The sequence below is a fragment of the Palaemon carinicauda genome, chromosome 4, assembly GCF_036898095.1.
Source record: "Palaemon carinicauda isolate YSFRI2023 chromosome 4, ASM3689809v2, whole genome shotgun sequence".
NCBI lineage: Eukaryota > Metazoa > Arthropoda > Malacostraca > Decapoda > Palaemonidae > Palaemon > Palaemon carinicauda.
Window position 1 is genome coordinate 172654078 of NC_090728.1, and position 25000 is coordinate 172679077.

Here is a 25000-nt window from a genome sequence, read left to right on the forward strand (position 1 = left end):
CTCTCATATATATATATATATAATATATATAATTATATAACGTTTATATAATATATATACATACATACATACATACATGAGTGTTCGTCTGTGTCTGTGTGTATCTCACACTTTCTCCATACGAGAGCCAGCATGCCCAGCCTCGATTTGAACGATTCCTTTTTTTTTTTTTTTTTTTTTTTTTTTTTTTTTCCTCGAGTAATCTCGTATTCTCAAAGACTCCTCCGCCGCTGTGTATTGACGAGGCGGTGCGGGTCAGTATGCATTGCCTCCGGGGTAACTTTCCTTGTTTACAGTTTACGGGAGTCTTTGTTGGAATTCTTTATGATTCTGGCGTCTAAGGAAAGCAATAAGTTTTAGGTGTAAATATTTTCGGTTTCAGTTTTGGCGTGGCCATAAGTTAGTTTAATAGTAAAGCTTACTCGATATGATAACTTTTTATATCTTCCTTTCGCCTGTGTGAAGCTGTGTCGATTTGTTATAATTTAATGCTTCAATTTTAATTGCTTGATTGAATAGGTTTGTTTTTTATTTTCCTTTTAGATTGCATTATAAAAAGATATGCTACATAATATTGAAATTGCTACTGATAAATGTAAAAATGAATAATACAATAAGAAGTGTAAAATAATTAGGGTATATTACGTAAGGACAAAGGTAGATTGCATAGTCGAAAAGACTAATTTCATTATGGGAAGAGTTAAACTACATGACGGAAGGAGTAAATTTGGTAATGAGAGACGTAAAGAGCCTATATTTGAAAGCCTTAAATTAATAACTGAAATATGAAATAGTGTAGCAATAACCAGGAATTGTGGCCAGAGGTATTAGACTATTGTCTACAGTAACCCTGAATAAAAGAAGATAGAATGTTAGAATATATATTTTGCGCATGAAAAAAAAAAAAAACCTCACAACCGTTCAAATTGAGTCTCTTAATGATGTTGTATCAGAGCTCAAGAGACTATTATTAACATTATTAAGTATCGTTTTAGCTTTCATAATCTTCACTGTCAAATTTGACGTTGCTCGTTGTTGGGACATTTTCTATCGTCCTTTCGTTGCAAACAGAGAGAGAGAGAGAGAGAGAGAGAGAGAGAGAGAGAGAGAGAGAGAGAGAGAGAGAGAGAGAGAGAGAGAGAGAGAGAGAGAATTTGTATTGATTTAACAACTTTTTCATTAACACTCATTTCAAAAGTCTAGAGACGCTGAAATTCGAATAAATGATTAAATTCTTTTTTTTTAATCGTCCCATTAGAAGAAAACGAAGAGAAATTTTTCGATTCGTATTAGCATTCTTATAGATTGTCAAGTAGTTGATAAAATATCCAATTCTTGATAAGGCCTTTGCGTGTAATTAACTTGACGTGCTATTAATCGATTTAATGTTGGAAATTGTATATTACTAAATGGTTACTACGTGTATGGTAATTGTTTCGATATTCATTATTAGACAGGTTCTTATTTTTATACCTTTTTAAATTGGCAAGATATTTGGGTAAAATGACAGAAACCCAAGAAACCAGAGATTGACAATCTTGACTCATCTTGGGTGAATGAATAGATCTGCTATTAAAAAAAGAACTCAGGTATGTAAAATCAATGTAAAACTTCCGTTGTAAAATGATAAAGATAAAATCATCGAATGCATTTCATTTAACCTGAATAGCTACACCACAAGAATCCTCTTGTGTATCAATTTCCATCTTCTGTATTGAATGGAGATAGAAGAATTCACCGAGCGCTCGTAAGCCGGTTCCGTGAGTAGCTATAATTGAAGAGAAAATTCTCGTTTCAGTTTTTTTTACTTTGTTCCGTGGGTAATCACGGTTTGTTTACGAATACGCACGCGCATTTTTGTCTCTCGGGGGACTGACTGATTCCTCTTTGAAAATTCCAATTGAAAACCGCTTGAAAAGAATCTAGCAATCGAAAGATTGAGAGAGAAAGAGCGAGATTGAGGAATTAGATGAATAAGGGGAATTATAAAAGGCCTTTCTACACGGTGCATCCCTGTGTAGGTCATAACTTCGGACTTTTTTTTATTGGAAAGAATTACTGATACAAAGGAATGAATGATTTTTTTTTTCAATTGAGTGCGAGTTACAAATACTATTTAATGTTGTCCGTTCACTGTCAGCAGGCCAAATCATTAAAGAAATCTATTAATTATAGGAGTGTTAGCACTGTTTGTTGTTATTTTTTTATCGCTTTATTACCTGTTTACGTAAGATTTCACAATATTTTTGTCGCATTATTAACGGTTTACTTGATTTATAATAATACGTTAATGTTCTAAGATTTCACAATTTACTTGAATATTAAATTACGAACATTACTCCAACACGTCATTTTCTACTTAGTTCGGGGTTTATGACTTAAAACACTGAAGTGGAACTTTTAAGCATGATTTAGTCACTGGTAAAGGAAAAATAATAACTCGCAAAACAGCAGAAATAACAAAACAAAAAAAATAACATGTAAGCAAAATAAAGGCTGCATTGACTATTTCTTGATTAATTAACAAACAAACCAATATTATTGACCATCGTAAACCATACATGTGCTTGTTGATTTTTTTTTTCAATGGTAAAGAGCTGTGTCAGATTGGCAATTAAATTGGAATAAGCTCGAATTCCCCTCTTTCTCCTATTCAAGAACATCAATTGAATTACCTCTCATTTTAGAATCAGAGGGATGAAAGGAACTTAATGTATTTACACTCTCGGGAGAATTTGTTTGAAATTCATGACCGCGACAGACAATGAATAAAGGAAATTGTTTTTTTTTTTTTTTTTTTTTTTCAGAATTTCCTTTATTGAAGGGTATGATAATGACAAATACGGTGGTATCTCTTTTTACAGAAAATTTTATTTTTGATAACACTTTCATTTATTTTTATGCTACGACCCTTTGGGTTTTAGTGCCATAAAGGTCGATTTTACTATTATTGTTACATTTAAAGGTATATGCATTTGCTTTCAACGCTTGGTCCCCTTGAGAGTTTTTTCTTATACATGTTTATTTTTTATATTATATATAAAATATATGTATAATTATGTACACACACACACACACACACACACACACACACACACACATATATATATATATATATATATATATATATAATACATATATATATATATATATATATATATATATATATATATATATATATATATATATATATACACACACCCTTGTATATTGACTATTAGTTATAATTACAATTTTGTGGTTTTTAGAGGACTCTGATATTAGACTAAAAGCGCAAGTTGAATTACAGTCATTTGTAAACATTCCACAATTATAAACGTTACGGGAAAATTTATATTAGATGCCTTGTCATGCTATTTTCCCTTCTGGCTCACAGTAAAGCTTTTTAAGATTCTTTCATGTATGAATAAATACTTTAATTTCATAGAATATTGAAAACTTAGTTTGTAAGTATTTTTGTTCCTACGTCTGTTCAACCTTCTCATTTTAAGCGAAGGAGTTGCGTTATTCATAGCTTGCTTTCCGTTAGTGCTTCATTCTGATGTGTTATAAATCTTCATTTTATGCTTTGTACGAAATTTTCATTAAATTTGAGAAGTTTTTACTTGATATGCTATTTTATTAACAGAGAAAATAGTGTTTTTTCGATCATAAGGAAAAATCCATCTTTAGATTTTTCATTCGCGTCAATGACTTTAGATGTCAGGATGCCCGAAAACTTTAAATCAATCAATTAGATTTTTCACATCTGATGACTAAAGGCCAATATCCATACTACGAATAATTATTGATATTGGCTATTAAATATTTTGATCATCCGGTTAATTATAAGATGTATTTTTATTGCATCATTGATTTGTGTAAGTGAGCCTCTGTAAAATTGTCTAGCAAATACAATATAAGGAAATTAGATAACTATAATACTCTACGGTCCCCGTCCATCGCATTTCATTTACTTTTCCAACGAATATGATATTTTTTAGTGCCGACCTTATAAAGCATCATGAATATTGGGATGTTACTAATTTTAATAAAAAAGATACGGGTTTTATTTAAATAGTTTAACATACATGAGAATTATATGGAAGGTTCTTTATTATACAATGAACTATATTATAATGAATTCGTAATGGGACATATTTTAATTGATTACAGCTGCCTTAGTATCTTAGTTGCAATCAAACAGCCATTCATTATTTTTAATTCATATTAAAAACATTTTTATGTCCAATTATTTTTTACTGACGGCACTCGCGCATAATGATGATTGTTAGTCTTTCAAAAGTTGTTGATTCTTACTGTATAATGAAACATTTTCATAACTAAACTATGGGTTTCAAAAATCGTTAACGGCTAATCAAAATTTATGCTTTATACCCATATTTTCGCTGAGGAATAGTACCAAATAATATGATTTTAGTCGGCTCTTTTATATTAAGTCAACACCCTATTCTTAAATTGTAACAAATCAAAACATTGAATGGTTATCCCAAATAAAACTTAATATTTCTACTAGTACATGATTCAAAGGAATTTTATATATTTAGGTTATTTGATAGAAATAATCAATTGCACTGAAGCTCACAAATCCAAAAATAACTCTGCTTTATTTTCAAAATTAGTACATCATTTGAAATTACAAAGAAGATATCAAAATATACAACTATATAAGAACTCAATTTCATTAGTGATTCGTAAGAAAATTATCGTTAATATTGAATTATAATGCCATACAGTTAAGAAAAATAAAGTCCCGATAATAGCGATTAGATATTTCGAAAAAAATATATATACTGGTTTACAGAGCTCATACGATCTCGAAATGGAAAGCTTTGAAGTCTGGAAGGAAAGAAATGGGGAAAATTAGCCTTTCTTGGTCAGATTCACACTCGTACTGTTAATAGGCCAACGTACATTTGTGAGACTCTCTCTCTCTCTCTCTCTCTCTCTCTCTCTCTCTCTCTCTCTCTCTCTCTCAATATATATATGTATATATATATGTGTGTGTATATATATATATATATATATATATATATATATATATATATATATATATATATATATATATATATATATATATATATATATATATATATATAATGTATTTCCTGCCACGCTGAGTCAGATTGCCAAACTTATGACTTTTCAGTTCTCGCCATCCCTCCTGTATGGGGGAGAGGAGTGGGAAGGGTTGAATATTTTTGTGTTCATATCCATCTAGAAATTTAGCCGTCATTTTTGACGGGTTGTATACACTAATATGTGAATGTATATATATTTATATATATGTATATACACACACACATATATATATCTATCTATATATATATATATATATATATATATATATATATATATATATATATATATATATCTTCAGATACTCTATATATTAAAATGCTAGCGGTAGTGTGCAATGCAGATTCATTTACTTTTGTTCCATCAATTTCGATATGAAACCCATATTATGAATAGGATTAATTTTTTAAATTCAAAACGAAAATTCTGCATGTCTTGCAAATCACTCAGCTGTAGTTATGTTAGTGACTAGCTTTAGATGGTTAGGTATCATTGATATATTGTCATTGTATAGGGAGATATTACTTTTGCATTGCTAGTATGAATGAATATCATATTGCTCCTGGACCATGCAGTCACTTTTATGTCGTAGGTGGGAGAAGTCAGTGCTTGTTTTTGAAGTAGATCAATACTTTTCTGTTTTACCCAGAAAGCCTTCTACAGAAAGGGAGCCTTTCAGGTCACTGAAAAAATATCCAACTAATAAAAAAAAACTATAAACACTAATAATAATCGACTCCCTCACCCTAATGTTCATGAGCAATTCCCCTACCCAACAAACTATGTATATTCAAATTCGAATAATTTCAGTTTAATATTTTAATGAAATTCTATTTCCTTCGCAGCAGTTATTGGCGTTTCCCATGAAATATGGCAATTCTTTTTTCTTAAATGCACATAATGTAAGTTAAGTTCGTTTGAAAGGAGTATACGCGCGGAAACAAGAAGTGGGATTCAATACAGGGGTACATTAGGGTACAAAACTATTTTTGTTAGCGAGAGAAAATTAAAGAACATGAAATGCAACAAAACTTATTATGGGGTCGACCAAAACATTTACCTCACTCTATTTCCAGCTAAATTGATGTTAGGTTTTCGAAGAAAGCTTTAGAGAGACAGTTTGTGATAACAAAACATTATATTTGTGTTGATACGGTTAAAAATATAAATATATTCTTATCTAGTTTATATTTTCGTTTAGCCTGAATCTTATCTATTTCCAAACAATGTTTATCATGGGTGGAAAATATATCGTGAATGCATTTAAATGTTTTATCAGGTTTTATTGCGATGTTTTTCTTATCAGCTATTTTCTGTTATTTGGTCTATGACGTTTGTTTTTATTTATGAATAATCTCACCGAATGATAAAAGCTGTGGTTTTATGCAAATAATTCAAAATGGTTTTGTTAATATTTACCCCCCAATCAAATTCCCCAATCTTTTTCTAGGACATGTCTTTTTTATTCTCAATTATCACAATAACGATGATCGGACGCTTTGATCTGCGTCTCATTGAACTGTTAAAAATACATCCCTAAAAATACACCTCCTGAATCTTTTTCTGCTTCATTTTGTTAATGAGGGAGCGAATTTGTTTATAAATACGAAATATTGAACGCTTTTAGGCTCTTTAATCATAAAAGAATTTTGCTGCTTTGATAGTTATTCTTGAAAGGCCTTGAAATAGCCTTGTGTCTATCACAAGTGTTTTATCAAAGCTTACAGGTTCTGGATTCACTAGCTTTCATGTTTTTATACCCCCCCCCCCCCCCCCTTTCCCTCTGAGAAGGGCCAATGGTGGCCCGAGGCGGGGTGGATTTTTGTATCCTTCCCTCAACTCTTATTTTCTTTCCTTTCTTTCCTTTGAGATTTTTATGTCATACAGAGAACATCAAAAGTTCTCCCTTAGCCCCTTCTCCCCCCCCCCTTCCCATCCCCCTCCCGTTGCCATATTTCTTTGTTGTCTTTTAGTTTGTTTGTTATATTAGAATAAATGTTCATTCGCAAACCTTTGTCTTGTTTCTGCCATTGCTTTTCCACCTTCCTCCAAATCAGTTTTATTACGTTATCTGAAAGTATAAACCCTATTACATTTTCCCTTTCGTTCCCTGAATTAGTCATTAATCATTTTTATTTCTTATTATCTTTAATCTAGTGTGTTTGTTCTTGTTCATGTCTCTATTTTATTACCAAGGGGACTGCTACTTTTAGTTTCCATTTGAAGTATTTTACCTAATTCCTATATCATTGTAATTCAAGTGAAGAGACTCTCAGGTTTTATTAAGTGATTTATATAGCTTTAATCATGGCATTTAAAATCTTTTTCATGAATTTATATATATATATATATACTTATACATATATATATATATATATATATATATATATATATATATATATATATATATATATATATATATATATATAATTTCACGATTTTCCCCCTTAAGAAAAGCAGAGCCATACCCTGGTAATTATTCTTTCTTGACCTTTGTTGTATCGACTTTTCAGCGTCAGGTCGATATCAAAATGCAAACCTTGTGAACGAGAGCAAGTGCTGTACTATGGAATTATACCCTGTGTGTGTGTGTATATATATATATATATATATATATATATATATATATATATATATATATATATATATACAGTACATATATATGAATGTGTGCGTGGATATATATAATTCGCCTGTGTGTATGAGTAGAAAGCTCGTCTTACTAGAAATGACTATGGTTTGATTACATGTACTATTGTGTTCACATTTCTATACCAACCATATTACTTATATATAAATTTATATATATATATATATATATATATATATATATATATATTATATATATATATATATGTGTGTGTGTGTGTGTGTGTGTGTGTATATGTGTGTGTGTGTGTGTGTGTGTGTATAGGACATTGTTACTTCAAAATGAATATATGGATTTTAATCTTACCGATAATTAAATGAGAAAACAAAATTCCATCTTTAGGAGGATTCGATCTTGTATCTGAGATTTTTTTTAATTGCCAGTAATTAAGTCACAACAGGAAACCTTTTCACCTCCGACTTAAAATTCTGGCAAGTTTTGCCCAAGTTGTTTGACACACACATTGCATGGCATTACCATTCCTATACATATATCTCTAAAAAGATGTAATTTTATCCTGTACTGCGTGTAAGAAAACTTTCTACGAAGTATACATGAGGAAAATAGCACTGTATTCCAGGCGACTTATTTTCCTGTAACTCTGTTGGTAACGTTGTATACTTGCAACTCGTAACATCTTAGATACCAGTTCAAATTTTGCTCTATAGCTGAATTTTAAATATTGCATTATTATAGAAATTCTTTTTTAATACATTTTCCATATCTAAATACGATTAATGAAAGGCATGTGTAACGGTGCCAATGTAAAAGTGCTAAAAATTAAAATTATTATTACTAGTATATCTATGTTGATGTTTTCCTTTATTATATACACAGTTCAGTACAACATATCGCTACATCAGTGTTAATGAGCTGTTACTCATTAAAGAGAACTTTTGTTATAGAGTCAGCCACAGTTTTTTAACATATTGGTATATTGAGATAAAAAGAAACTTTTTATTTTATATTAAGGAAGCTGAAGTTCTAGGGCTATTAGATCTACCCTTTCAAAACAAAAGAGAAAGTGCTAAAATTGTAATACGGCTGCTTTATTGCATTGGCTATATACCTATTCTGAAAACAAATTCGAATGATTTTAAGATAATACTGCTGTTCTTCAAGAGCTTTAAACCTCCAGTCCTTTTAAAGGAAACATAATATACTAATTTAAGAGCTGGTACTGTTCCGTGGAAAACTGTTGCATGGGGTTTGTAAGTAAAAAAAGATCCAAATTACGTATGTTGCGTGTATTTAATGGGCCTCTGGTATGAGATCGTGAAAGGTAGCCATGAGATTAGGCTTAAAATTCTTACGAGTAGTCAGTGTTGTAAGATATTCCGTTTGGTACTGCAGTCAACGCAATAAGCTAATAATTCATTCACTGATTTTCGTCCGTTTTACTGTGTGTTTTGATAACGTTTTTATTATCCTTATATCATTTAAATTTTTGTTAAATCTTATTTTGTAAACCTTATTGCTTTTTTAAATTTAGTCGTATGATAATTGCGTAGCTCAAGTAATTTGTCTGTAAGCTACTGGAGATTCTCCTTCCTATAGCAAGGTAAACTATGCGATTTTGGCTGACCCTCAATGCTCCCAAAATTTTAGACCTAGTGAGCATTTCCTCGTCCCAGTTTTCTCAATGGCAATTGCACACTGACCGTACGCACAACGCGTGGTGAGCCTGGATCGTGCTTTGCATTCAAGTTAAGCTTGGAATAAATGGGTTATATCAGACTCTGGATTATATTTTCACCCAGAGAACTCTTGTACTTATACGAGTGTTCGCACTCTCGTGCTCATGTATTTGTATTCCTAATACTCTGCAAATCATATATTTTCTTGACAATATTATTCGTGTTATTATTTTTCATTATTTCAAAGTTATTTCAATTCCTCTTTCCGGGGAGTTTGCATCACGTTTCTCTTGGATCATCTCAGTTGCTAAGTTGAATTGTCTTAATACTGATTGCAATCTTTATAACCATTGTTCTTAATCCTTGGGCTTTTTCATAGTCTCTGGACGTTGTAGATTAGTGGGTCTTTTTTTTTTTTTTTTTTTTTTTTTTTTTTTTTTTTTTTTGCGTTATTATAACACCCGTAGGAGCCTACAATATTTTATTTTTGTAAATAGATTTATGTAATTTTTTCTTATATAGTTTTATTATTCAGTAAGTTTTCTTCCACATATGAGAATTATTTCTCCTTAAAACTCGCATGTCGATCAAATAAACTTTTCGTTTCACCATCCCCTTTATCATCATCAGCTCCAGTAACATCAAACGAAAATCAACAGAAAGAATGAACTCAATTTCTCTTGATTTACTAAAACAGATATATGAAACTCCAGTTTACGCCTAACGAAGATGAGAAGTAAAAAAAAAAAATAGAAATTTTTTCAAATAAGTTAAACAAGGAAAGTTTGGAGTTGCCGGATAGGATTTTAAAGGCCGGATATCGTCGCCGAGATGTGGGACGATAGAAGAGAAGGATGGGCAACGTATTTATTATATCTCTTGGTGTTGTTGTTGTTGTTGTTATTGTGGATTTTGGTGGTCAATTCTTTCCCTTTACTTTCATCTTTGGAATTCTCTCCTTACTTACATCTATTCTTTTTAAAAGCTCGGTTAGTTCTTTCTTTGTTGTTGAACCGGTCCTTTTTTTATTTTGTATCGATGGGTATTTATATATTTACACATATGCATATAGTGTACATGTGATATTAGGATATTATGAGCTTTTGTGTGTCATATATATATATATATATATATATATATATATATATATATGTATATATATATATATATATATATATATATATTTATATATACATGATCATATGTATGTATGTGTATATATGCATTTATACAGTTTATATATGTGCGCATATATAAGATATAGTGTAAATCCATAGAAAGCCCTGTTTATTTTTGTATGCTCCAAAGGCTGAAATGTCAATCATAAAGGTTGAATAAGATGAATACTCCTAGAGTAGTCTCTCATATACAACCTTTGAATTCATTGTCATCCTTTACAGACAAATGCCCGATCACTCTTTAGAAATTTCCTTTCACAATTCTTCGACGAGATTTTCTCTGACGGCTCTAATTGGACCTTTCTCTTCACTTCCTCTTTTATATTCAGTATCTGTGAGCACGTGGCTCTTTTTTTTTTATTCTTTCTTTCTTTTGTGTACTTCTGTTGCTAGGAAGCTGAATGATGCTGACAGATATACAAAAATTGAGCAAGCTGAATCTCTCTCTCTCTCTCTCTCTCTCTCTCTCTCTCTCACACATACACACAAGCGAGGCTAGCAATGTTATCCCGTATATGTTGAGGGCCGAAAATCTGACGGTTTTTAGAGCCATCTTCCGTACGGTTAATAGAAGTGTTTATATATATATATATATATATATATATATATATATATATATAATATATACATATATATAGATAGATAGAAAGATAGATATATACATATATATAATATATATAGATAGATAGATAGATAGATAGATTCATATATATAATATATATATATATGCCATATATATATACATATATACATTTAAAATATATACATACATACATATATATATATATATATATATATATATATATATATATAAAGTGTGGTGTGTGTACATGTGCATGCGATACTTCTATTTTTTAAACTAAATATTGTAGGGTTACATAAGTGACAAGATTTTTTTAAGGAATGGGCAGTGCTCTTACATCGAAAATGGATGCGGAAGTTTTCCTTACGTTATGTAGCCGAAAAATATGAGAATTAAGATTAAGGAGGAGAAAGTGCTTAACCCCTTCTTTTCTATAAAAGAACAATAAAGTAGAGCTAGGTTAGAATATATTTATTTTTGATTTACGACATAAATCTCTAACATGGAAGAGATCTGAAGAAAATAGCCTCTTTCCATCCCTTAGGTCAGAGAATTGAGTTCGGTATTGCGAATTGGGCCTTGATTTGCCAAGCATATATGCAGGCAGAATATCAGGGAAAACGTATTGACTCTTAACAAATTTAATCGTTATTTATTAACTAAGATTTGCTATTTCTACATTTTAAGATATGCCAAATTCAAGTTGTATTAAGAAGGGGTCTTTTTTTTTTTTTTTTTTTTTTAACCACGGACATTGTGATAGCTTATGAATAGGATATATAACTTATTAGTCTTTTCTAGTTGGCCGTCAAAGAGAAAACCAGAACTGCAGAATGTTAGTAAACATACGCATGACGAGAATAATTATAAAAGCAAGTATGTATATCACCTCCATGTTGTGTTGCATACGCAGACAACATCTAAATTTTCTTATTTCGTCAATCCATCGTCTTCTCTCCCTAACCCTGTTTTATATACAATCTCTCAGGACCCATTCAGTTATTCTTAATGTCCAACTATTACCTGCCATTCTGATTATATGTACGTGTGTCTGCATATGTAAACTAACATAGAGGTGATATACATACTGGGTATCATGTGTATGCTCTATATTGCGTATGTTTATTAACATTCTGCAATTTAATTTTCTCCATGACGTCTTAACCAGACAAGACTAATGAGTCAGATCTCTTGTTATTCAATAAGGAACATTACATTTTTCAAGACGAATATTTAATTATTCCACTGACATTCAAAGTAACAACAAAGGAGAGAGAGAGAGAGAGAGAGAGAGAGAGAGAGAGAGAGAGAGAGAGAGAGAGAGATGAAAATTATCCTTAGATAGGATACGTTGTATTCTCTTTAAGTTTACGAAGCTTTTAGAAATGGGAGAAGACTCTCCTTTCTGGCCGCTTTCCGGACTCCCGTCCACCGAAGGCTAAAAGTTTGAGGAGAGCTTTTGGGAAAAAGTGTGGAAATATCGAGGACACTCGATTTTTTTCCAACTGGGAAACTTCTAGATTGGAAATTCAAAAAGTTCTTATGCCATTGCATGGATGGTATGCAATAAAAGATTTAGATTTCAGGCGTAATTTTACACCTTTCTTAGTAGTATTCTGTTAGTGCTTTAAAATTTTTTTTTATATCATTCATTGTGCCAATTCAGTTTTGATCTCTCTCTCTCTCTCTCTCTCTCTCTCTCTCTCTCTCTCTCTCTCTCTCCTCTCTCTATATTATATATATATATATATATATATATATATCAGAGCACCTTTCCCTAACAGTAGGTTTTGTACATATATTAAGTTAGAAAAAATATCAAAACGTAATCTAAACCTTTAATACTCAACAAAAACTCTCTCTCTCTCTCTCTCTCTCTCTCTCTCTCTCTCTCTCTCTCTCTCTCTCTCTCTCTGGTGTTATTGTTTTTCAAACCCTAACAATAAATTCATAGAGAACATTCTTCTCGTTCTCTGTCTCTCCAATAGTGTCAAACTTCGTTCCACTGAATTATTTCTTTCTCTTTGACTCCGGTCGACGAAGGCTGCACGTGCCTTAGGTGTTGGGTAATCGTGTTTCTGTGGTAACAGTTGCAGTCCCCCTGTGAAGGAGATTGATTTCTTTATAACATGCCTCCAGTTTCAAGGGTTCGCAACAGATGACCGAGACTGAAGCACCAGCACTAGTGCATCATTGACTATCGATTTCTCGTTTATTTCCTTCGGTCATCACCGTTATTTTTGTTCTTTCTATTTTGTCATTTATGTTTTTATTCTAGGTTATTCTTAGTTAATTGTTCAATATGCTCTCTCTCTCTCTCTCTCTCTCTCTCTCTCTCTCTCTCTCTCTCTCTCTCTCTCTCTCTCATTAGGCTTCGGTCATATGCCCCGTAAATTATTAATATCACATCTTCCCTCACCAGATGTTTAGCCACCTGCTATATTTAATCGTTCTGTCTTCCGTTTTGATGTAAAGAAGCTGCTATTGTATCTCTTCGTTCCCCCAGAGAAGAGGGAGACAATGGAACGAGGGGGGGGGTACCATTGTAAGGATGCTTTTACATCTCTCTTCTCCAGACAAGAAAGATAACAGAATAAATACCGATCGTCGCTTAATCTCTCGTATCTTTATTATCGAGGAGGCATGCGATGTCAACAACGTTCCTTTGTCTTATACGAAGTGAAACGGGCTTAGCCAAGCTCCTAGTGACTTCCAAGAATTGTTGTTGATTGTGTTGATGAAGTAATGGGTTTGAGCGGTGTTATTGGTTTCTGATCTCTATCTATCATTGTTATTGAAATTTTACAAGTTTTATTGTGTGATAGTCAATATAGTATACCCTGTCCTTCTGTAAAAAAAAAAAAAAAAGACTTAGTCGATGAAGGTCTGCTTTATATCTTTAGGTGATTTTATTAAAGAGAAAATATTGCCAGAAAGTATCTTATCACTGTGTTTGTTTGTGTCTGAATTTGTGCTTGCGTTTGCTGTCTAATATTTGCATCCAAGACCATAATGTAATTAGGAGCCACCATGAGATATTGGTACCTGAGAATTCGTTCTACACCGTCGGCACAATTTCGAATCCGTTAGGTTGCAGGAATTTAGTATTTGTAAATTTCCTTCCGTTGAGATGCTCCCTGGAAATATTTGTTACCAAGTGACTCGAGACCTTTGAAAAAGACAATGCAATGAGACTCGCTGCTTATTCTTTGGGAAATATTTTGGTATACTGGTAATAGAAATTGGAATTGTTTTCACAATATTTTTCATCCATTCTTTGTTTTGTTGTAGTTTTAAGGTTTACATGCAGTTATCAAATAGAAAGCTCTCTCTTCTCTCTCTCTCACTCTCTCTCTCTCTCTCTCTCTCTCTCTCTCTCTCTCTCACACACACACACACACACGAATACCATCATGACATCATCCTAAGTAGTCACAGAGACTTTTTTATGTAATCTATCTCTACTGTTTATCTGTATGCCTGGACCATACACGGTTACCCCTAATGTTTATCCTCCTAATCCTAGGCCTGGCCGGTTTGGATTAAGCTTTCCACACTTACCATTCTTTAAATATACTCTTAACTATTATTTTAGCACTGCCACGTTTTTCAATGATTTTATATTTATGAGACTCTTATGATTTATTTAGAATGCTCTTTATAAAGAGTTCCCCTTGAAGAGGCTGGCACCCGAACGAGTTCAACAATCTGGTATTATTAGCAAGTCCTTAGAGGTGATGTTGCTTGGCCCACGTCCTTTCCCTGAAGATTTTGGTGTTCCTTTACAGCTGAATGGATTTGCGAACTATAGTCCAGGTTGGAGCGTGGTCCTGGAAATTCTTAATCAGAGCGTGCTCAGGGGGGTGGCAGGGTTAGGTTTCAGAGGATTCCAGAAACTTGAGGAAGGTTTGAACTTGGATCCAAGAAGTAAGAGTCTGATGTACTGTATGCAACAGAGCTTAAGTGATTATATATATAATGTATATATATATATATATATATATATATATATATATATGTATGTATGTATGTATGTATATACATATGTATATGTGTATGTATGTATATATGTATGTGTGTATGTATATATATGTATATATATTTATATATATATATATATATATATATATATATATATATATATATATAATATATATTAGTATATACTGTATGTATGTTCATATGAATGTACACGTTTGCGTTTCTAATGTACATCATTCCTAATCGCTCTCATTACATGAACCATCACTATGAATTTGAAGGCCTCTAATGAAAATTGTCGTTGTCTTGCTGTGTTTTCCCCTAAATATCAGAATCTTGTAAATATATAAGTAATTTTTCATATACATTATTCATGTTTTTCAAGAATGTATAGATGAATTGTTCAAATTCTGTAAGGATATACGTAGTAATTAGGTGAATCTACGGTCACAAATGATTTAAATGGAAATAAGTGTGTCAGGCAGATAAGAATTTAAGCCTGCGAGGCTTTATTGCTCTATGCTTCGTTGAGTTAATTTGTTTTGCTTTTTTATAATGGAATTTTCGGAAAACATAACGTCAATTTAAGCAATCAATAGTTTTTGTTATTTTCATAAATAACTCTATTGTTTTGGTATCGATCAGTAGCTCAAGTTTGAACTAGTTCCCCGAATAGCATTGAACTCCCTGAATTGAAATAATGAACGCTGATGATGGACAAACGCAATTATTATTATTATTATTATTATTATTATTATTATTATTATTATTATTATTATTATTATTATTATTATTGTTGTTGTTGTTGTTTTGGTTGTTTTTGACAAGTATATTTTACTTTTCTTCCCGGAAGATAGAATTATGCTGTGTTGTAATGACTTCCATGTTCTTCTTGGCTTATTAGAGAGAGAGAGAGAGAGAGAGAGAGAGAGAGAGAGAGAGAGAGAGAGAGAGAGAGAGATGCCTGAGGCTCTCTTGACAGGCATGGTAGTGAAGATAAGAGGATGGCTGTCCTTTTTATGAAGAATTAATTTGGTCTTTTCTGTAAAGACGTCTAGGCTTTTTTCTAATCTTTTTCAAATTTCCTCCTTATTAAATCTATCTAGGGATATTTTTTATTCTTTTTTTTTTACTTAATCATGTGCAGATGTTCCAAGTCCAAATTGGGTTCATTCAAAGAGATAGAAAGATTACCATTGGTTGTTGTTGGTATTCATAACATTTAAATGTCTTATTACATATAACGTTGGGAGGTATTCACGGCTGAACAGATTCGTCCCTGTTACATAATGATGTTAGAAAAAACTATCTTACATGTTATAAATGTAAAAATTAAAGTAAAAATAATTAATAAAGAATTATTTTGAAGTTAATTTTACGTTTTCAAAATATTCATTTATTAGTTAATAAAGTTTTAAATGTAAGATGATTTAGAAAAATAAATGAATTTCATCTAGAAATAAATATTAATAATTTTCGATGTATAAAGAAATATATAAACATAATCCTTACCTCTAATCTTAATTTCCATTATTTCTTAATGAATGCTTCTAAAATTGAGACAAATTCATGAAAGCTTAGTTAGTAGATTTTGCTTAGTAAAATATCGACAAAGTTCATATAGGGATACAAAAATAAAATTTTATTCATAACTAAACACTTAATACAAAAACATTTATATATTATTATTATTATTATTATTATTATTATTATTATTATTATCATTACTTTGCTAAGCTACAACCCTAGTTGGAAAAGCAGGATGCTGTAAGCCTGAGGGCTCTAACAGGGAAAATAACCCAGTGAGGAAAGGAAATAAGGAAATAAACTATTTAGGCTATAAGAAGTAACGAATAACAGTAGGAAATATCGTAAGATCAGTAATAACGTTAAAATATATCTGTCACATTTAAACAACGAAGAGATAATAGTGTGCCTTAGTGTACCCTCAAGCAAGAGAACTCTATTCCGAAACAGTGGAAGACCATGGTAAAGAGGCTATAGCACTACCCAATAACAATGGTTTAATTTTGGAGTGTCCTCCTCTTAGAAGAGTTACTGGCCATAGATAAAGTCTCTTGTACTCTTAACAAGAGGACTGTAGCCACTGGACAACTACAGGGCAGTGGTTAACCCCTTGAGCGAAGAAAAATTGTTTTATAATCTCAGTGTTGCCAGGTGTATGAGGACAGAGGAGAATGTGGAAAGAATGGACCAGACTACTCGGTGTATGAGTAGGCAAAGAAAAAAAAATTAGTCGTTGTCAGAGAGAAGGATCCAATGTAGTACTATCTGGTCATATTACTGATAGGTAACCAAAAAACGAAATGTAACACTTAATTAGGAATGATGATGTTAAGGCCGGTCTACACTATCAGTGGGTCCCTGTGGTTTCAGAGTATGGTAACGACTAGTAAGTGGATAAATTAATCTTGAACACAAAACTCAACGAAAGATTGGTCAACATGTCACTAATATTTGCACAATCACGAATCCATCTGAGTAGGCTATTTAAAAAAAAAAAAAGTTTTAGAGAGCTTCCTCATATTTTTTCCCTTATAACCAAAAACGTCAAGTCTAAGAGAGTTCTTCCCTCCTTTTCAGGAAACAACTGAAAAACTTAAATTCACCAGGGAAACAAAATAATTTCTTCATTAATCGTAGTTAATGTAACTATACGAAAATCACATTCTACAAATGCATTATCAGTATGAAATTTATTGCTCTTTATAGCAGTTAAAGCTTTGAAAGGTCGCGCATGAATGTCAAAGACAAGGGACAGATTATTTTATTATACGATACCCTCTCTCTCTCTCTCTCTCTCTCTCTCTCTCTCTCTCTCTCTCTCTCTCTCTCTCTCTCTCTCTCTCTCTCTCTCTCTCTCTCTCTCACCATAGAGAGGACCAGGGAGGATCAGCTGATGCAGCTCCCACCCCACCTCAAACCTCGAATCCTGACTTACAAGGGCGATGAGGTTGTTAACACTAATTAAAATTATGATGTCGAGAGTGCGGTACGAACTCGGGGCCCAAGGAATGCGAGTCGCCGATGTTTCCATTAGGATTATAGTTTGTCGTCCAGACAAAATCCCTTGGCAACGCCATTACAGGCCGTTGACAGGAGGGTGCTGAATCAAATAAAAACAGAGTTTATCGTTTGGCGATGCAATGGGCTTCTTTACTGCACATCTCTTTATACCACTTCAAAGTATCAAATGGAACGTCTAGTTGTTTCCATATTTCTTTTATAAGCAAGCATGCTTACTTGCGAAAAAATGTCGTTTGATAGACGAAATTATCTTATTCACAACAAAAGTTTATAAAACATCTTTAAAGTTGAATGGATATGATATAAAAAGATAATATACTGTCATCCTTCTTGGTTTAATATTTGTCTGTGTCCACAATGGCAGAGCTCAGTCCATTTCCTTTTCTTTCATGTAACACTATTGGAAATATTTGTAAAGACAAGTGAAATAAAAAAAACTTCACTTGCAACAAATCATTATTCAGGATTAAGATTATTGTTGTGTCCTTTACTTGTCATTCTCGTTTTGTTAAAAAATAATCATAAAAGATACAGTAATTGAAAGAGAATAAAAATCATATAGTCGTCTAAAACTTAAAAAAAAAGCTACACACTGTCAGCTAAGCACTTATTAATAACTAAACATTATTCTTCCCTGTCTTCCAGATTGTTCAAGTTACGCCTCCGCCGAGATACCTCCATCTTCGCTGACGATGTCACCTTCGAATCTACTGACGGCCCCATCGACTTCGATCTCGACAAGGTGTACTCGGGCACTCTCGAAGGTCAGTCCCTTACTTTAGTTTGATGGTTGTTTTTTTTCCGGTCCTTTTCCAGGAAGGGAACCCTACTCTTTACAGGACCTCCACTGTCATTGTATCTTGTTCGTGTGTTGTGGGTTGTTTATTGTATGCGAAGATTTATTGTAAGGATTTAAGTCATTGTGAAATTAGAGCATGGAAATTTTCATTATGGACTCTTTCACCGGTGTATATAAGGGTGTTTCGCTTTGGGTAAGTACTTATACATAAAAAAAAACATTAGACAAGCGCCCTCACTCACGTGTGTGTGTGTGTGTTTGTGTGCGCGTGCGCTTTCATACACAAGGTTCTAGGGCAATTGATACCAGGGGAAGTCATTCCGGGAAAACTCTTAAAGGAAAACTCATATTTGGGCAGTTGATACTTAGGACAACTCATAACAGGTATAGATATTTTCACTTGAAAGAAATAACTCGCTTAAACTTTAAGAATATTTATTGATTAATTAACCCAGGCAAGGTTTTAGTTTCTAGGTATAACTGGGAGTGTTTAAGGTTTTCGCTGTTGACTAGCATCCTTTAAATTTCATAGATCATGATAGTTGCTGTTCGGCAAACGGTTGTCATAGATTTTCACCGAAATTTAATTTAATTTTTGTGATCGGTTGTTTTCTCAGATATCTACTCTTCACCCAGAAATTTGGCCTAAAATATAAATAATGTACTTTGAAAAAGGTCCCATGAATATTCTTATTTCAATATTTCTTGGCAAAGAGGTTGGTTGTGTATTTAATTTTTCTCAAACCCTCCACTGGAAACTTCTCGAGTTAGGCCATAAAGTCAAATGAAATACAGATAAAGCATTTCGTCTGAAGATAATGGGAGGTATTCATAAAAATGAAGGATATCCTTGTAAGCATAAAGTAGAAGTACAAGGTAATTCTCTGAAGCAAAGGGTAGAAGTATTAGCCAATCTTTCTTTCCATATTCATAATGATTACCTTTTACTTGCGAGGATATCCTCCAAGCAGAAGTAAAAGGTTGACTCGTGTTTCGGGAGCGCTTAGTTACATGTTGGAACTTGTAAGATTTCATTTGTGCTGTCAAGATAAGAAAGAGTTTAGTATTTATAATACGTATTTAATGCCCTGTTTTTACTTGTATTAAATTAAGTTTACGCATCAGAAAGAACACAGACTCCGCCGCGCCTTCCCCAAAGCCTCGCTGGCGACATCTATCTCCCACCCCTTGTATTAGAAGTTCTTTGACGTCCTTTTAGCTCCTCCATCCCTTGCATTAGAAGTTCTTTAACCTCTTTTTAGCTCCCACACCCCTTGCATTAGAAGTTCTTTGACCTCTTATTATCTCCCACACCCCTTGCATTAGAAGTTCTTTTACCTCTTTTTAGCTTCCCCACCCATTGCATTAGAAGTTCTTTGACCTCTTTTTAGCTCCCACACCCCTTGCATTAGAAGTTCTTTGACCTCTTTTTTAGCTCCCACACCCCTTGCATTAGAAGTTCTTTGACCTCTTTTTAGCTCCCACACCCCTTGCATTAGAAGTTCTTTTCTTTGACCTCCTTTTAGCTCCCACACCCCTTGCATTAGAAGTTCTTTGACCTCTTTTTAGCTCCCACACCCCTTGCATTAGAAGTTCTTTGACCTCTTTTTAGCTTCCACACCCCTTGCATTAGAAGTTCTTTGACCTCTTTGTAGCTCCCCCACCCCTTGCATTAGAAGTTCTTTGACCTCTTTTTAGCTCCCACGCCTCTAGCATTAGAAGTTCTTTGACCTTTTTTTTTAGCTCCCCCACCCCTTGCATTAGAAGTTCTTTGACCTTTTTTTTTTAGCTCCCCCACCCCTTGCATTAGAAGTTCTTTGACCTCTTTTTAGCTCCCACACCCCTTGCATTAGAAGTTCTTTGGCCTCTTTTTTAGCTCCCACACCCCTTGCATTAGAAGTTCTTTGACCTCTTTTTAGCTCCCCCACCCCTTGCATTAGAAGTTCTTTGACCTCCTTTTAGCTCCCACACCCCTTGCATTAGAAGTTCTTTGACCTCTTTTTAGCTCCCACACCCCTTGCATTAGAAGTTCTTTGACCTCTTTTTAGCTCCCACGCCCCTTGCATTAGAAGTTCTTTGACCTCTTTTTAGCTCCCCACCCCTTGCATTAGAAGTTCTTTGACCTCTTTTTAGCTCCCACACCTCTAGCATTAGAAGTTCTTTGACCTTTTTTTAGCTCCCCCACCCCTTGCATTAGAAGTTCTTTGACCTTTTTTTTTTTTAGCTCCCCCACCCCTTGCATTAGAAGTTCTTTGACCTCTTTTTAGCTCCCACACCCCTTGCATTAGAAGTTCTTTGACCTCTTTTTAGCTCCCCCACCCCTTGCATTAGAAGTTCTTTGACCTCTTTTTAGCTCCCCCACCCCTTGCATTAGAAGTTCTTTGACCTCTTTTTAGCTCCCACAGCCCTTGCATTAGAAGTTCTTTGACCTCTTTTTAGCTCCCACACCTCTTGCATTAGAAGTTCTTTGACATCTTTTTAGCTCCCACACCCCTTGCATTAGAAGTTCTTTGACCTCTTTTTAGCTCCCACACCCCTTGCATTAGAAGTTCTTTGACCTCTTTTTAGCTCCCTTACCCCTTGCATTAGAAGTTCTTTGACCTCTTTTTAGCTCCCACACCCCTTGCATTAGAAGTTCTTTGACCTCTTTTTAGCTCCCACACCCCTTGCATTAGAAGTTCTTTGACCTCTTTTTAGCTCCCACACCCCTTGCATTAGAAGATCTTTGACCTCTTTTTAGCTCCCACACCCCTTGCATTAGAAGTTCTTTGACCTCTTTTTAGCTCTCACACCTCTAGCATTAGAGGTTCTTTGGCCTCTTTTTAGCTCCCATACCTCTAGCATTAGAAGTTCTTTGACCTCTTTTTAGCTCCCACACCTCTATCATTAGAAGTTCTTTGACCTCTTTTTAGCTCCCACACCTCTAGCATTAGAAGTTCTTTGACCTCTTTTTAGCTCCCACACCTCTAGCATTAGAATTTTTTTGACCTCTTTTTAGCTCCCACACCTCTAGCATTAGAAGTTCTTTGACCTCTTTTTAGCTCCCACACCTCTAGCATTAGGAGTTCTTTGACCTCTTTTTAGCTCCCACACCTCTAGCATTAGAAGTTCTTCGACTTCTTTTTAGCTCCCACACCTCTAGCATTAGAAGTTCTTTGACCTCTTTTCAGCTCCCTTACCTCAAGCATTAGAAGTTCTTTGACCTCTCTTTATAGCTCCCACGCCTCTAACATTAGAAGTCCTTTGACCTCTCTCTTTAGCTCCCACACTTCTAGCTTTAGAAGTTCTTTGACATATATTTCTAGGTTCCATACTTTTAGCATTAGAGGGTCCTCGATCTATATTTTGAGGTGCCTTACTTCTAGCATTAGAGGCTCTCTATTTTAGGTGTCTTACCTTTGGCATTAGAGGCTCCTCTTCGCTGTTCTCTCCTGTCTTCTAGTTTTCAAGATCTTCTTTCATTAGATTATCTGTTTCTTTCGAGATTTCATTGTCTCTTTTGCTTAGTTCGTCAATGTCCTTCTAGATTTCAAAAGAGATTTCAGTGCCGCGAGTCTTTACTTCGTCAGATTCCTCAGGGAAATCGAAGGCATTTATTCTTTACCTATCTTGGCAATGAGTAGAGATGAATACTATCGATTTTTCCGCATACACTATCATGCCAAATAAATGACGAGCAACATGATATATTTACCAATGTCGTCTGGATATGTCCTTAATTCAGTGGCGAATTTTGGGACAATCCTGTTGAAGAACTACACGTCACTCACCGTTCAGTTGAACCATTATGCCTCCATCCTCATTCCCCGCAATCCGTTTTTGCACCGATACAAAGCCGTACTTTTTCCATGAGTCTCCTTCAATAAGACATCGTCGCAAAAGCCCAAACAAAGGATCCTTCAAGGCGCATACATTATGATCTTCAAAGCTCAGCTGCCAACGGAAGATCCCGTGTCTTTCTATAGGTTGGGCGATATAAAACGAACGATCGGCAACTTCGGCAGCAACCAAAACCATCTGTAGTTGATGGTGTTCCGAAGACGTAACACATAATTCTTACCGGCAGTTTCCTATTCCGCCAGAACGCGATCTCTGTGAGTTAAGTGAACTCCTTCTCCCAGTCATCAACTCATTTCCTCTTACTCCTATTGACGCGCAATTCCTTGGTTAGATTTCGCCAGCTACATACAGATCATGTGAGCTGTTGCAGGCTACGTTTTAAAAAATGAAGATCAGGTCTTCAGAAGTCATTTGAAGCTCGGGGAGGAGTTGTTCAGGAAATTTCAGTCCTTTGAAGACTTTTGGAAATTCGGGAAAGTTTTCTTCAGAAACCGTTCTGAGATTCCGTTCTGGAGGCATTCAGAATTCCATGTTAAGTCTATGGCTATTTTTTCTGAAGCCATTTGGAAATCCGGGAAAGGTTTCTTCCGATACCGTTCTGAGATTCCGTTCTGGAGGCATTCAGAATTCCATGCTAAGTCTATGGCTATTTTTTCTGAAGCCATTTGGAAATCCGAGAAGATTTTCTTCCGAATTCTTTTAGGACTCGCGAAAAATTCCATTCTTGTTTTATAACAACAACAACAACAACAATAATAATGATAATGAAATGATGATAATAATAATAATAATAATAGTAATAATAATAATTATAATAATAATAATAATGATAATAATAAACTACGTGATTTGATTTATGGACTTGAGTTGAAAAGTTTTGAAGACGCTAAACGCTCAAATTTGCAGTTTGAAGGAAACTTTAAGATACCCAGACGAAGGGCGAGGGGTAATTGAGGTTTAAAGCAATCGAATTGAAATAGTTGATTTCAGCTAGATTATTTCAGGTTTGGGATTTAGAACAATTTATTTCTGTTACGAATCGATATATATATATATATATATATATATATATATATATATATATATATATATATATATATATATAGACATATATATATATATATATATATATATATATATATATATAGTTTATATATGTGTATATACATGCATGTATATAAGCTTTTGCAGTATATGAATATTCTGTGTATATATGTATATTTATACGATGTATATATACATATATATACACAGACATATATATACATACATATACATATATATGATATATACATACATATACATATATATGATATATACATACATATACATATATATATATATATATATATATATATATATATATATATATATATAAACTATATATATATTATATGAATACAGTATATTTGCATGTACTGTACTCACACACACTCATACACACACACATATATATATATATATATATATATATATATATATATATATATATATATATATATATACATACATACATACATACATACATACATACATACATACATACTGTTTGTACATACATACATCCCTAATTACAGCAGCCTTCGTATTCTCCCAACTGTTTATACATGCAAAAGCAAATGTAAAATGCATATCACCAAGTTATGGCTTAACCTTGATATTTCATCGAGATTCCAGGTGTGGACAAGATATCTGTCCGCAAGTCACTGTACATTTTGTTCTTCAAAACGGAATAACATCTTGAAATTACGATCAAGTGTGGGTAAATGGGGCATGTATTGTTTAACGTGTCTCACGTCCACAAAATCTGCCCTCGTGCTGAGAATCGGACAGAACAACCTTTCTCTTCGAACTGCAGTCTGCTACTGACCAGACTCAGCTTTTTCGAAGCATATGCTCTTTATATGAAGCAAAGGGTCTTCTTTATGTATAACCATTTACTTTTATGTGATTATAAGGATATGCTTTTGCTCAAAAAGTAGAAGCTTTTGCTTGAAATGTTTATGAATACAAGTAGAAGGATTTCCTTCATATTTTGCAAGTATAAGCATATCCTTTTCTTTATGAATACTACCCAATGTGCTTTACAGCTATTGCTTTTATACCATCGGCTGATGTTACTGTTGCATACAAAGAACTGACTGACGAGTATAGTTTGACATAAGAACTTTTGTCGTATTTTCAAGTGCCTCGAGAGAAGAAGAG

General features: G+C 33.5%; 1 protein-coding gene across 1 annotated transcript in view; it reads left to right on the forward strand.

The window, feature by feature from the left end:
- Kul (Kuzbanian-like) overlaps positions 1 to 25000 on the forward strand; it is a 212685-nt gene that overhangs the window by 159602 nt on the left and 28083 nt on the right. Inside the window, 1 exon segment of the mRNA XM_068371999.1 lies at positions 18802 to 18920. Coding sequence (XP_068228100.1) covers positions 18802 to 18920 — 119 coding nt within the window.